Source organism: Cryptotermes secundus, unplaced genomic scaffold (assembly GCF_002891405.2).
Source record: "Cryptotermes secundus unplaced genomic scaffold, Csec_1.0 scaffold401, whole genome shotgun sequence".
Taxonomy (NCBI): Eukaryota; Metazoa; Arthropoda; class Insecta; order Blattodea; family Kalotermitidae; genus Cryptotermes; species Cryptotermes secundus.
Genome location: NW_019731223.1, coordinates 198731 through 214234, shown reverse-complemented (window position 1 = coordinate 214234; position 15504 = coordinate 198731). Strand labels below are relative to the sequence as shown.

At 40.7% G+C, this 15504-nt stretch overlaps 1 protein-coding gene across 15 annotated transcripts in view; it reads left to right on the top strand.

Moving 5' to 3' along the window:
- LOC111866505 (protein madd-4) overlaps window positions 1-15504 on the top strand; it is a 669679-nt gene that overhangs the window by 522548 nt on the left and 131627 nt on the right. For all 15 annotated transcript variants that reach the window (XR_004513226.1, XR_004513225.1, XR_004513224.1 and 12 more), the window contains exons 7-8: window positions 5204-5348; window positions 12663-12792. Coding sequence is in view for 11 of the 15 variants with exons in the window: in XM_033752289.1 (XP_033608180.1) it covers window positions 5204-5348; window positions 12663-12792 (275 nt within the window). In the remaining 4 variants the exon portion in view is untranslated. The remainder of the gene's footprint in view (window positions 1-5203; window positions 5349-12662; window positions 12793-15504) is intronic.

The following is a 15504-nucleotide window of genomic DNA, read 5'->3' as shown; positions in this document are numbered from 1 at the left end:
TCTGTTAGATTCTGAGTCGACCTCAGGGCCATAGTGCAGCTACAAGGATTAGATCAATTGAAAAAAAATCCAGTGACCTCATCGGGACTTGGACCCACGACCTTCTGGCTTGTAGCATAGCCCCTAAACCAACTACGATACCGCTTGCCCCGCTTTTTATTGGTAACTTGATTTATTGAACTCTTACAAACCTTAACTAAAAGTAATTATAGCGCTCTCGCAAATTCACGCACTTTACTTCTCACTACAGAAAACAGTAGGTCTTCTAAGTCTTCACTAGTCAATGCCTTGTAACCGAATCCAACAGGGTCCTCTTCTGCCCATGTCGATACCGGCTGGAGGCTGTCTCGCATCTAACCCATGCTCTAAATGTCATAGTCAAAGCCATAGTTACTTTACGACTGAGAGTTTACCACCAATCAGTTCGTCTTGGCACCAAGCCCCTTGAGGTTCACGACCAGAGATCTTTTTTGCAACAGAACCCTTGCGATAATAGTCCTTATATAACATCTTCTCCGAGGAGAGGATGGTTTGTCTCCTATGAATAGTCTTTGCGTTTGTCAAGTGTACGTATCGCATGCATAGCTTAGGTCTACCTGCGTATGCCTTTTCTTTCCGGGAAGTGGACAGTCCGATAAAAGTGATGATTATGAGTATTATTCTTTTTTCTTTCATATTGCTAGTGGGGAGGGACTAAGTCCGTTGTACTGCGGCCACTTCTGGCCTATTGTACCAACCCCAGATGATAGGTGAGGGTGATTGTGAAGCAATTGGTGGAATGAAGATTGGCAGGGGAAACCGAAGTACTTGGAGAAAACCAGCTCCAGTGCCACTTTGTCCATCACAAATCCCACTTGACCAGACCCGGGATCGAACCCGGGCCGCCGCGGTGCGACGCCAGCGACTTACCGCTTGAGCTATGGCGTGGCCTAATTAGGAGCAAAGAACTCTCGTGGGTTTTGAGATGTGTCTCTGAGGGTGGAGCTGCATATGTATGTAAGTCGTGCAGCTGTTTACTGAACTCACAGCGCCGTCTGCATATTCCATTTGTATCAAGTACAGCCTACGAACTCTAGCAGTCATTTTGTTTTATTAAGTACCGTTCTTGTAATGGCCATTATTTTGTCTTTTTCTGACATAGCTTCACTGATCTCTATGATTATCTGTTGCAATACAGTGGCGATTTTTAACGTGCCACTGTAAGTCGAACTGGGAGCCTATACTGACAGGCCTATTCTCTGAAATTCCTTTTGTGTTACATGCTGCTGCACGGAGAGCTTTAAGCTTTACCCATGTGTCTGCAGTGCCTGTGTTTGATGGCGTTGTCTGTCTTAACGCAATGCAGCTGCGTAGAATAGCTTTGGTGAGGTGACTTAGAGAAGAAAGTCCTCCCAGAGGATCCCTTGGGAGTTCATTGTGCTCCTCTCCTTTGCAGTTCTTTTGCATCGCTGCAACCTCGGGGCGGACCCAATAGGAAACACTGTTTCTTACAATTCCTCTCTTGTTACGTCATGTATTCGTTTTACCGGAAATGTGTTTATCGACCGTTCCCTACCAACTGCCGATTCTACTGGCTCCACTATCCCGGTTTTTTAGCTGCCATGCCAGAATATAAAAATAACTCAGAAATCCTTCAAGACTTGATAAAATTAGGAATTATTTGTGGCCGTGTTCTTTGTACGAGTACATCTTGTGCCATGGACATGTGCACGCAATAAGTGAACACCAAGAGCAATGGTGTGAGCAATACGGGAAATCCGCATGCGGAAACCAGGCCTGTTTGTATTCCAGTAGAGTGCACCGTTCCACCCTTGTTTTTAAGTGCGGTTTGGTTTGTTAATGTGTTTACATTCTCGATTACCCACTGAGGATGGACCGACTTTAAACCTTTTAAGGCACGGTAAGAACTTATATACCACTTGCTTTAACATCCAGAAACTCTGCATGTTGCCTACAGAATATGGGCCATATTTGTGTTTCCTGCAGTTCTCAGTATAAACATCCATATACAGCTTTAGCCGAATGGACTTTGCAATTGAGCCGTATTAAGTTTTCTGTGCATTAGCAAACGAATTTCAAAATATTATTTACACAAATTTGGAACTTCTAGCTATGCACATCGAGCTCTTGTTAATCATTTGCTTATCACTGTTGTTTGAATAATACAGAAAACTTAAAAATAGTTGTAAGATTTGAGGTTTTCACCGCGGTGACTATGAAGAAAGCAGTCTTCTGGATTTGGCACCGTGTATATGTGATGTTAACCGACGTTTCGGAGGATTTCGCCTCCATATTCAGGGTAGAAGGAAAAATATAAGAAATCCGAAGGCGAAGAGACCGTGAGAACCGGTTCTCTGCCGATTTCTCATATTTTTCCTTCTACCCTGAAGATGGAGGCGATACATTCCTCCGAAACGTCGGTTAACACCAGATATACACGGTACCAAATCCCAGAAGACTGCTTTCTTCTTAAAAATAGTTGTAATCTATGAGCCAGTCAGTTGATCAACATTTTTAAGTAGGGCCATTATTTTATTTAGGAACAAATCATTATATGTGAATATGATATGACCCCTTAGTCTCGAACTGCAGATTAATTATCTCCATTTTGTAAGGTAAATATAGTGCATTCACTGCAAAGTTGCGCGTGGATGTTATTGCGACTCATGCAAACCATGATTTTGTCTCTCTATATGGTGTAGGTCAGAGAAGTTCATGGAGGTAGGCCTAGGCCCACTGGGGCTGTAGTGCCAAGGAAAAAAAAGGTGTTGTACATACAATGCCGTAATCAAACCGGAAACGTAGTTAATATATCATTTAGCAACAATTATAATTGCTAGACATGCCCTCTATTCTTCTGAATACATGAATCGGGCCACTTATTTGTGTTTGGATAGATATCTGTAACAGTTTGGACCGTGTTTCTGCAGGTAGCGTCTTCAGCTTTCGAATTCAGTAATATACTTCGTGTGTTTTTGTACACACGATCTTTAAGAACCTCAAACCCCCGCCCCGAGGGATGGAATATTAGATCTTGGCGGTTAAAATCCTCTCTGGGAATAATCCTTCAGCATATCCATTATTTCTCGGCCGTATGACAGTGTCATTCTGGTGAATCCAAAAGTGGCCTTCGTAAAGTTTCATTGAAGAGGTTGACTACAGTATAATCTGAATTTATAGGCTTCAGTATTGACTGTTTCTTCGCAAGACAATGACCATGCAATTCTGCGAAATAGTATCAAGTACCAGTTGTATTAAGGTAAGGTCTTAAATTATTAAATCTCTATTGATTATCCATTTTTGAACAAATTACACGAAGTGATTGCGCATAGGTTAGAGCGTGTACGTACAACTTTCCTGATGTTTCAATTTATTGTTTGTTCTTTGCAAAAAGCACAAGAATTGAATAGACGTGCACGTCCGATAGAACGATCTATTTTGATAAAATCTGATACAAAGGGATTGCACTACATAATCACGACTTACAAGAAGCACTGCCTCCTATGGAGCTCTTTAAAAACTGCACATCTGTTTGGAGAATAAATATACATTTTTCGAGATTCATTTTTACCCTTAAAATTAAGAATTTTTGATGCGTTTTAAAATGTAAGATATTCTAGACGTATGTGTACAGACGAAATTTCTGGAAATTGTGGATGTAGATTTTGACTAATATGTTAAGTGTTAGCCAGATATTTTGCAATAGTCCGCAACTGGAGATGAAATTCGAATAAGCCTGCAGTGTAAGAACACATCAGATTAAATAACCAATCGTCGTTTCGTATATCCCAATTTTAAAATTCTGAAGTTTATAGTTGATGTTATGTTAATCTCCCATCTCCTCGGCTTCCATGTGACCATTTTCGAGCAGGTTTCATAACGAAAAGTAATGCATGTATCAGTCTTCCGAGTTACGTAAACAAATAACTGTAGCTATATTAAACCTATAGATACAGTAAGTGGTCCGTATTAATCAGACATTCCTCCTTGTGCAGTATCCCACATTCCCCGGATATCCAGATATTCTCCTGAGCAACGAGCTTTAAAAAATTGATAATTTAGACCAATATTCTTCACACAAAACAAGATGCCACATTTCACAGTCGTTCATAGAACGACCTCCATGAAGCAGAGTGTTGCTTTAGAAGCTAGTCGACCTTCGACTAATGAAGAAATCCCCCGGTTTCTATAGAATCTGAAGGTTCATTAACGTATTCATCGAACCTCATCAGCGGTCTCTCTCCTGAGCCACATGAACCTAATCCAGGATTTTTTTCCTTGACACCACAGCCCAAGTAGGCCTAGGCCTACCTCCATGAACTTCTCCGTTCACTTTCGGTTTTTCTAGATCTTACACATTCGGTAGGACTCCTTGTGCAGGTGATCAGCTCGTCGCAAGGCCTCTACCTGTACACAAACACAGAAAAACGCAGACACACAAACTAACATCCATGCCCTGAGTGGAATTCGAACCCACGATCCCGGTTTCCAAGCGAGCGAAGACAGTACATGCCTTAGACCGCTCGGCTACCGTGACCGGCCCTAGTTCATGATATGGCATCCTATTTCTCTAAGACCTATTTTAACCTTATCCGCCTACTTACGTCTAGGTCTCTTTCCTTCTGGCGTTCCAACCGAAAACCCATACGTCTTCTCCACACGCATCTCATCCTCCTTGACGCGATCATTCTAATTATATTTGGCGAAGAGTACATGTTATGAAGCTACTCATTATGGAATTTTCTCCATACTCGCAACACTTCATCCCTCTGTGGTCCAAACATTCTCCTCATTTCTGTTTTCAAACATCCTAATTCTGTGTTATTTTCTTAATGTCCGAGACCTAATTTTACACCCACACAAAACTAAAGGCAAAATTATACTTCTGTATATCTTAATTCTTTTATATTTTTAGACAGCAGACGAGAAGACAAAAGTTCCTGAAGTGAGTTGTGGCAAGAATTACCCGAATTTAATATGCTCTTAATTCTTCATGAATTAAATTTCGATTTGTTACAGTCGTTTCAAAATAATTAAACTTTGCTACATTTTCGAAGGATCTAATTAGGTGTTTTAATATTCGACGAATTTGAAATGTTATAACACTTATTAATTTACTGTCATATCTCATTACTTCCAACAGGGTGACTCTTGATTGTATGTTCAGAGAGTCTTGTATATGGTGAATATGTTTGTGTTACAGCGTGTGGGCTGTGACTTGAAGATAGGTTCCATGAAGAAAGTGGACGGGTGCGGCGTGTGTGGTGGTGATGGTTTGTCCTGCGCGCAGCCATTGTACCACTGGGAGGAAGCTGCCATGTCACTCTGCTCTGTGACGTGCGGAGGAGGTTAGTAACACCCAGTCACATATCCACATACTTGCATCACGATGCATAAGTTGCATACTTCGATTTAAGGCTCTTCACTTTGCGAATTCTTTTTGTTTGTCCCAATTTTCTTTCGCAGAAACATTTTCTGTGTTACGTGCTGTGCATCAACACCTCACTCCAACTCATGTAGGAGTTACATAAGTACCTACCTGCTGCTTTCCTGAAATTTCCATGGCCACATTTCGTGTGATTTCTCCGAAAGTGTTGAAAGGCGCGTTTGTTTCGTCCAGGATTACATTCTTTTATTGGGTGTATGAAATAGGATTTACAGCCATCTCTGTGGTTAATTACCTTAAAAGAAATTGTTCCTTTAGTAAATGGAAATGACAGGCATAGAATGAGGTCATTCTTTTCTGTGTTATTTCAGTTATAAATAGAAGTACAACGTCACCATCGTTAAATTCGTCATTCAAGAATAATCTTTGAAGAAAGCAACTCCAATTCTTCACACTGTGCTTACGGAAGAAACGTTTTAGATTGAATCTTCGTCACTTAAATGCAGTATGTAGCAGGGATGTAACTACGGTTTACACACACATACATACAAACACTTGTGTATAGCTGTATATAGTATATATATTCTCTTTAGCGTTAGCTTCTCATGTGTGCGACAGAACTCTAATCTGGTGAAATATGTGTGTGTGTTTGTGTCACCTTTCCTGCTAAAACGGCTATACTTTTTCCTTAGTGGAGTGGGACTAAGTCCACTTGGTACTGCGGCCACATGTGGCCTATTGTACCAACACCAGATATTAGATGAGGGTGATTTTCTAGCAATTGGTGGAATGAAGATTGGCAGAGGAAACCGAAGTACTCGGAGAAAACCTGCCCCAGCGTCTCTTTGTCTACCACAAATCCCACATGATCAGACCCGGGCTCGAATCAGTAGGAATCCATAGTTCATAATAGAATGAAAGTAGGCATGGTAAACCATCTTCAATGTTTCCTGTGACATAAAAGGCTTAATTGATCTCATCGCATAGCAAGCTGCATTTAATTTAGGTATAATTTGTTCAATATGTATTTTCCAAGACAGTGTACTGTCTACATGTATTCCAAGGAATTTTGTATCAAGTACTTTACAGATTTATGTTATTTTTAAAGTTTTCAAATTTAGAGTTCTTAAATATTATACTAGTGTCATCTGCATATAGAATTGGTTTAGATTTATTGTTGATGGTTTTAGATAGATCATTTATGTAGAGAAGAAAAAGTAAGGGACCTAAAATTTATCTTTGTGGAACACCGTGCTTTATAATTCCCCACTGTTTTATGAAGTGTGAGAGGATATACGCGTTTGGGCTGGGTAAAAGGTAATAATATGAGAGAAAAACTTGTATGTATGTATGTATGTATGCGTGTGCATGTGCGTCATAAGAGAGAATACTCCTAACTTCCGTGAACAGATCCTATAGACACACTGTTGAGAGAAATTACTCCATTCCGAATTAACGTCTGCGAGGAAGAATACATGGATTGATATCAGAAGAGGTCTGTTGTCTTTTAACGTCTTTAATGTAATTGATATTTCAAAATTTAATCCACACCTCACAGAAAACACGCTGCACGTCCATTACAAAGACCAATGGCATAATGTTGTTTAGGGAGATATTGATTGTGCCTCATGAGAATCATATGAAAATAGTTGAATACACTCTCTCGGCGACGTGTCGAGTTCCTTAATGCTAAAACTGGCAATATATATAATTGCAATGCGCTTTAAGCGGTTAAAAAAGATGAGGAATTTATTAATTCAGTAATGGCATTATAGGCTTTATGGATCGCGGGTCATGTAGAATGAAGTCTGGATGATACATGTTCGATTTCTCCTTGAAGTCCTGCTGAGATACCGAGCCCCACTTGTTCGTGCTGCAGCGATGTTACTGTCTCAATACGCCTCAGCAGTTCTCATCTGGCGGCCTGCCAGGCCTCACACTCCCGTGAAATTAGCAACCTCCTGACTGCAACGGCTTCGTGGAGGGGTCTCGCTCTCTGTATTAATAGTTTTTGCTGATTTTCCAAATTTCGCCGCACTGAATATGTTGATGCTGTTGTCTGCAGTTACTCAGCCTGTACATTGTCTCGGACCTCCCACATCTGAAAGTTCTTGTAGATTCTAAGCCTAATGACAAACTACATCACGTCTTGTGAATGAATCAGAAATGGATTTCTGTTGTTCCTTTGTAACTGAAGTTCTCCTTACAGTCATGACGAGTGTCGCTTCTTCATTATTTTAAGAATATTGTGATTGCGTGCTAAGCCTTCAGCATCAGTTTTACAAGTCTATATTTGTTTCGTTTCTAAAGAAACAGTTCAGGCTTTTAGGAGATCTGAAATGTTAGCATCTTATACACATGGTACTCGATACGATGGTATCGTACCTGTNNATATATATATATATATATATATATATATGCCTTTCTAATTTATGTCTGGATGCTACACTTGAGCTCATTTCACCCCCCTCCGCTTGATTTGATTGCCTAGCAACAGTATTAGTGACTCTGCATATGTGACACTTCTCAAGAGCCGACTGCAATTTCTTGCTACGCTTCATTTTCGCTTTCTTCTTTCAGATACTTTCCAGACACCTTTGTTCTCAGATACTCTTAGTCTGTGCCCTTCTCTTAGAAGAGTAGACCAAGTTTATGCCCACACTAAAGCAAATATGAAATTGTTCAAAAAAGACAAAATTTTACCTTTGCTTAACTTATAGGGAGTGGATATAGATCCACGTATTCTTGACCTCGGCACTAGTTTGAAGTGAGTGGTCAGCTTTAACGCTACTGTCTCTTTAACCAAGGAGAAAGAGCCCCCGTTACCCATTGGATAGTAGGCTGGGTGGGCCCCAGAAGCTGTCTCGACGACATGGAAAGGAGAAAAATCTTTCCTCTATCAGGAAACGAACTCCGACCCCCCTCCCGTCAGTCCAGCCCATAGCCAGTCATACCTACTGCGCTATCTCGATTCCGAGATTGTTCTAATAGGTACAAAAATATAAAATTTCTGTTTTCTGTTCCGCAGCGCTTAACAGAGGAAACCCAGAGTTGTATGAAAAACACGTAGTATTGTTGCCACGGCTGTTAAAGCGATATGCAGGCATTTCGGCTAAAATTTCGGATGCTGTTCGAATCCTCACTCGCAGCCTCCTTTCTCTTTAGATACAGGTACATGAGTAAGATTCAGTTCCTTAATCTCAGCGCTATTTCTTCGTTCAAACTTTCAGCTGCTGTGTATACTATTTTGGTACTCGCAAGGAAAGCAATAGCATCCCTGATGCAGAACGGGTACGTTTGCTTACGTTTGTCTTTTTATCTTTAAAATTTTATATAAACGTGGAAGGTTAAACGTATCATAAAGTGAAGAGCACCAATCATTTCCAAATTTGAATCTTTACTTAGATTCATCATGAACTTTTTTTTTATTCCTAGTGGGGTGGGACTAAGTCCCTTGTACTGCGGCCACTTCTGGCCTATTGTACCAGCCCCAGATGATAGGTGAGGGTGATTGTGAAGCAATTGGTGGGATAAAGATTGGGAGGGGAAACCGAAGTACTCGGAGAAAACCTGCCCCAGCGCCAATTTGTCCACCACAAATCCCCCTCGACCAGACCCGGGATCGACCACGGGCCGCCGCGGTGGGAAGCCAGCGCCTAACCGCTTGAGCTATGGCGCGGCCCGTCATGAACTTACACCTGTACATATGCATGTGTGCCATAAGAAACAATGAGAATTAGTGGATAACTTACAGTCAAGCTGCCGATAATTTATTCTGAATTACACTTCACGAGGAAGAAGATTTTGACCAACATCGAAAAGGCTTGTTATCTTTTATTTCCGTGGAGCCTCTAGTTTGTCTAAATAGTTTTTTAACATTTAGTTCTTGCCTGACAGACGGTACAGTGTGCTCCCATTGCAAAGAACAGTTCATTAATACTCTTTGGATAATAATCAGTGATTATTCCGAGAATGTTTTATATATTTTAATCCGTAACTGCCAGTGTCAAGTAGATGTTTCCGCACAATTTATTAGATACCATTATGCATATTGTAAGATTCTGCCCTGCTTTCTGCTGATGAGACAGGCCCACTTTCTTCTGAGTTTATTTGTAGAACAATATTCTTTCTAGTTCCTAATTGGACATGTTTCTTTTTAGTATTTTTAATGAGGGAACCCTAGAAGCGTTCATCTCCGATCGGGAGAGCCCATTAAAGTGAGACTGTGGATCTGAAGGCTGTAACTTTCAGATTAATCAAATGGATGGAAAGCCTGTCTGACTTTTAAAATGTAAGGTGTTTTGGTGCCAAGGTCAAGAATGGTAGACCAATACATCCACTCCCCTATAGGCCTTCATGTCGAAGTGCTTAATTAATTAAGCACAGGGACAACTTTAATTTTTAGGTCTTTCGTTCAGATGGTCTCATACTGTAACCAATAGACATCATGAACTGCACTCATGTGTCAGACGAAACGGGAACAAACTCCTCTGCTAAATCATCTGTCTTCCCACGTATAACCAGGAGAAAAATACACACAATTGTAAATTTACCCGTTGGTTTTATGGGTGCGAACTTGGTCTCTGACATTAAAGGAAGAACACGCTACGAAGGGCGGCTGAAATGTGGAGCTAAAAGAGTGGAATGACAGGAAACTGGAGAAAATTACATAATGAGAAGCTTAACCATTCTTATTCTTAAATAAATATTACCATTATTAAATCAATGAGTATGAGATAGGTGGGCCATTTAGCACGTATGTGATCAAAAAGAGATGTGGCGCCGTGTAGAAATTTTGTAGACTGAGTCTACAGACACCTTCTTACGCTGGTTCATCGCTCGCGGATTTCTTATGCCCTGAAGATGGAGGCGATACGTTCCTCTGAAACGTCGGTTAATACAATATCTACTCGACGCCACATCCTAAAAGACGGCATTCTTCATAGTCACCGCCGTGAAAACCTCTAATCTTACACAATAGGAGATGAACATTGTAGTGGATCTTCTGCCTCTGCAAAAGGCAGGGACTTCTTGACCGGCATGTGTACGCTGTTAGGTATACTTAAGCAGACGAAACTGCTTCTTTCTGTGTCACTCTAAATTATCAACCCATAGTTATTGTCACTTCCTCTTCGATTCTATGTAAATTAAGTCAAGGGTCTCCAGATTTAAGGGAGGATACGCAGCTAGGAAAAGTTCATAATTTATACAAGGAGCTGTATTAGTTTAGTGAGGAAAATAAGTCGTCTGGGATAACTCAACTTACTGTAACTCAGCACCTAGTCTTCTCACATGAAGACGTTATCCAAAACTTTGTTCTTCTTGCACTCTGTTTCTTGAAAAAAAAATCTAACGGGTAACAAAAACATTTGGATAACTCCTTCCAACCTCGTAATAAATGTGACAACTGAAGTCAGCGTAGGCTTTTGGAAATCCTCGACTTTGGACAGAAATTCAGTTCATCGAGCGGAATCCATCACTTGCTTTGCGATCCTCGGCGAACAGTTAAGACTATATTATGAACAGAATAAAACGTCACTGTTTCGGACTGCCTATTCTATTTACGTAGAACGGAGATTGTTCTGAGAATTCAGTGATAAAATTTGTTATTTCCTGTTGGGTTAGATAAGTATCTGAATAAATATAAATAAAAATAAATCTAAATATATAATTTATACTGAAAACAACACAAATGTCCTTTCTTAAAAAGAATTGCAATTTGTAAATATTTATATAATTATGTTCTATGATTCGGAATTTTTTAATAGCTCTGGCTACGCCCTCCCAACTTATTAGTCCGAATTAGTAAGATTTTACTTGATTTTAAGATTTTCGCGTGCTTCCAGAATTCCTTCCAAACTACTCCAAGACGCTCCTGAACATACGAATATCGACCCCTGTCCTAAGTAATTGAGAGAACTAACTAACTTCATGGAGCTGAGCCCTTCTTGAGAAGACGCCAGTTGTACGGGTATTCAATAAAACTTCCCAACATTGTATTAAATCCATAGGTTCATTACCGTGTAAACAAAAACCCTCCATTGGTTCCTATTCTAAGCCAGATAAATCCAATTAATACCACCCGTTCTGTCTCTCTAAGATTCATTTTAATATTATCCACCCACCTAAGTCTTGCTCTTCCTAGTGGTCTCTTTCCGTCTGGCCTTCCCACCTTGTCCTATAAGCATTTCTCTTCTCCCTCATTCGTTCTACATTCTCTACCAATCTCAACCTCCTTTATGTGATCATACTAATCATATTTGGCAAACAGTACAAGTCATGAAGCTCCTCATTATGCAGTTCTCTCCAACCTCCTGTCACTTCATCTCTCTTTGGTCCAGATATTCTCCTCAACACCCTGTTCTCAAATACCCTCAGTCTGTGTTTACCCTTTAATGTCAGAGACCAAGTTTCACACACATACAAAACCACAGGCAAAATTATAATTTTGTATATTCTGATTTTTATATTTTGATGAAGCAGACGAGGAGACAAAAGGTTCTGGACTGAATGGTAGCAAGCATTACCTGAGTTCAGTCTCCTATTAATTTCCTCCTGAATCAGGTTTCGATCTGTTATCGTTGTTCCAAAATATCTGAATTGTGCCACATTTTCAAAACATTTGTTTCCTGTCTTTATATCATGATTTTGCCCAACATTTTGGTGACGAGACAGTAACATATACTTAGTTTTCTCTGTGTTTACTTCTAGACCAACCTCCTTACTAGCATCAGTTAAAGTTTCTATGTTTTTCTTTATGGTATCTGTGTTATCACCCAGTAGATTCACATCATCAGCCTAGACCAACAGCTGATGTGTTCCACATAATTTCAGTGCCACCTGATTTTCCGGAACCTTCCTAATGGCATATTCTAAAGCAGAGTTGAAAAACCGTAGCCACAAAGCATCTCCTTGATTTAGACCGTTCCGGATAGGAAAATTATCAGACAGTTATTTACCTATGCAGACTTTGCTATGTGTGTCGTTTAAGCACATTTTAATCAGCCGAACTAGTTTCATATGTACCCCAAACTCTGTGAGAATATTGTACAATACTTCCCTCCTAACTTAATCATTATCTTTCTTGAAGTCTACGAATAGCTGATGTACTTACTTTCTCATTGTACTCCCATTTCCCCCACTAAGTAATTAATATGGCGTCGTTAAATAAACCAAATATACGTGTAGTACAAATCGAACATTGCGTAGAACAATCAGTGTTTCAAGATAGAAGTATCGTGATGCAGTGAGTTACCTGATCCTGTTTGTGTTTCAGGGTACAAAATGTCGCGACCGGTTTGTATAAACCGAGTGACGGGCGCAGAGGTTGATGAGCCGCTGTGCAACGCTTCCCAGAGACCTGAGCGCAAAGTTGTAGAGTGCAACTCTCATCGCTGTCCAGCCAAGTAAGTCACTTGCTGCCCTAGATCTTTGTCTTCTTACGATTTTCAGGGACAGAGATGTTTACATAGTGCGGTCCTCTGTCTATACCTGATACTGCAGGAAGGCACTTTTGTGATAATGAGAGATATAAGTCCCTGTAATTTTCAGGCATCGTTGAAATTTGAAAGCTTTCATACTTCCAGCTTAACCCTTTCCAGACCATAATCAGGCTTTCTTGCATAGGAATACCAACAATTTCTACTATAAGTAGTTTTGGTGTTTAGCAGTATCAGTAAGGAGCCGGGATAGCTCAGTCGGTATAGCGACTGGCTACGGGCTGGAAGGCCGAGGAGTCGGAGTTCGAGTCCCGGTAGGGTCAAGAATTTTCTCTTCTCCACATTGTCCAGACCGGCTCTGGGGTCCACCCAACCTCTTATCCAATGGGTACCAGGGGCTCTTCCCCCGGGGGTAAAGCGGCCGGAGCGTGAAGCTGACGACTCACCTCCAGCTAGTGCCGAAGTCAAGAAAATATGGATGTATACAGCCACTCCCCCCATACGTCTCTATAGCGTAGTGCTTAATTAGATACGCACAGGAACAACTTAACAGCATCAGTAAAACACGCTTATTTATTTGTTTAATACGAACTGGTTGTGCCGAGCGGGTTCCTGTAGTGGTAACGCTTTAGGCTTATATTCGGGAGATACTCGGTTCCAATCTCGGTCATGTTACCAGTCATCTAACTGATAATTGTCATTATTTTCCTTTGTTTATTCAGACAAATACCAGGATAGTTCATTCACGTAAGCTTTCTTAATCAAATGACTTCGTTTGGAAGCCCTGCGGCACGGCCCCACATTTCCCACCCTGGTACACTTCGTTTTGGGGCTTTGTGAAAGAGGTGTTGAGGACGATTGATGGTCCCAAGACAGGTATCTAGACGGCGGTACGCGATAGATGAACCTCTTCATTTCGTGTAGCCCTATCGGCTTGTGCTTGCGTATGAACAGGAGCCGTTGCACAGAATCTTAAAGAAGCGCAAGGAATTGTTGTTACCAGTAATTTTTTATTGCTAGTAGGGTGGGACTAAGTCCCTTGTACTGCGGCCACTTCTGGCATATTGTACCAGCCCCAGATGATAGGTGAGGGTGATTGTGCAGCAATTGGTGGAATGATGATTGGCAGGGGAAACTGAAGTTCTCGGAGAAACCTGCCCCAGCGCCACTATGTCCACCACAAATCCCACTTAACTAGACCCGGGGTCGAACCCGGGCCGCCGCGGTGGGAAGCCAGCAACTAACCGCTTGAGCTATGGCGAGGCCTTGTTACCAGTAACTGGTGAACGAAATCTGGCTAGAAACTGAGATCATATCATAAAAGCGCAGAGGGCCCCTGAATGAATTTTGCTCATACAGAATTCTTACAGACTTCAGCAAATGTTTCAGTTACTGGCGCGTACCATATTGGAAAGTTACAAAACATGCGCCTATATTTATCGACAGGTCTGTCCACATGTAGCAATAAAGAGACAAACTGGAGGGATTTACGTAAGATTTGATGTTGGGGGGTTGTAATAAGGTTTGCTGATACATAATGTAATTTTAGTTATAACCGTCAGTAATAACGGGCACTTTGCCTGGAAGCCTATGCGTTTCTGCTTGTGTCTCCAGCGTTAATCGTTAAATATATGTCGGGCCTGAATTACGTATTTAGGGCAAACGTTGTACAGAAAAATTAAATACGTATTGTCATGTGTAAGGGGGTACGCGTGACGAAATGACGGGTTCTGGTTCGGATGATTGGATATAGTAACAGCTTGGTTACACACTCTTTTAATTTGCACTTCAAATACATGCAATACGGCGCTATTGCTGATTTCCATACTTTCCAGTTCACCGATGGACACGCGCTAGGATCGTCTGTCTTCCACTAGTCGTCTCCTAGCAACGGATTTCTACATAGAAACTAGCAATAATGTTGTATTTTAGCGTCCTGTTGCACTGATTCGTATCCATAATGTGTATATATTAACCGTCTTTTAGTGCATACAATTTCACTTGTCACTTCACACTACATGTTTCGGCATCATTCTGCCATCCTCAGGTGTATTATCATGCTAAACCATTGGACTGCCTTCCAGTGTCCATTTATAAAATTGTCTAAATTTTATGTTTGTCGTTGTTCGGTATAAAATTTATGACATATACGACGTGTAAGATGATAGATCTAAACAAGTTTTAATATATAAATTTATTATTGAAACTCTGAATTTTCTCTGAGAAAGGAAGGACCTAATAAGCTTGATTAAACTTATGGAAAATTGTAATGTAGATAATTTATATAGCAAGCCATTGTGCCATGTTTTATCAAAGGCTTTTTCAATATCCAAGAATACAGCAGCTGTAGACATGTTATTGTTGAAATTTAAGGTTACGTGGTCCGTAAGCCTCATACATTGAAGTGTCGTGATATGACGGGTACGGAAACCAAACTGGCTTGCATTAATCAGGCCTTTTTCTTCAATATGCCTTTGGACTATTTTCAAAATAACTTTTTCGAATAGCTTGCCTGTTGTAGACAAGAGGCTAATCGAGCATAAATTTTGAGGAAATTTTGGGTCCTTACAGGGTTTCAGTAACATTATGACCTTTGCTTCCTTCCAAGGCTTTGGAAAATAGGACAGCCGAAGGCTGTGATTAATTAATTGTGTCAGATGTACCAGTGGTCTTCTTGGA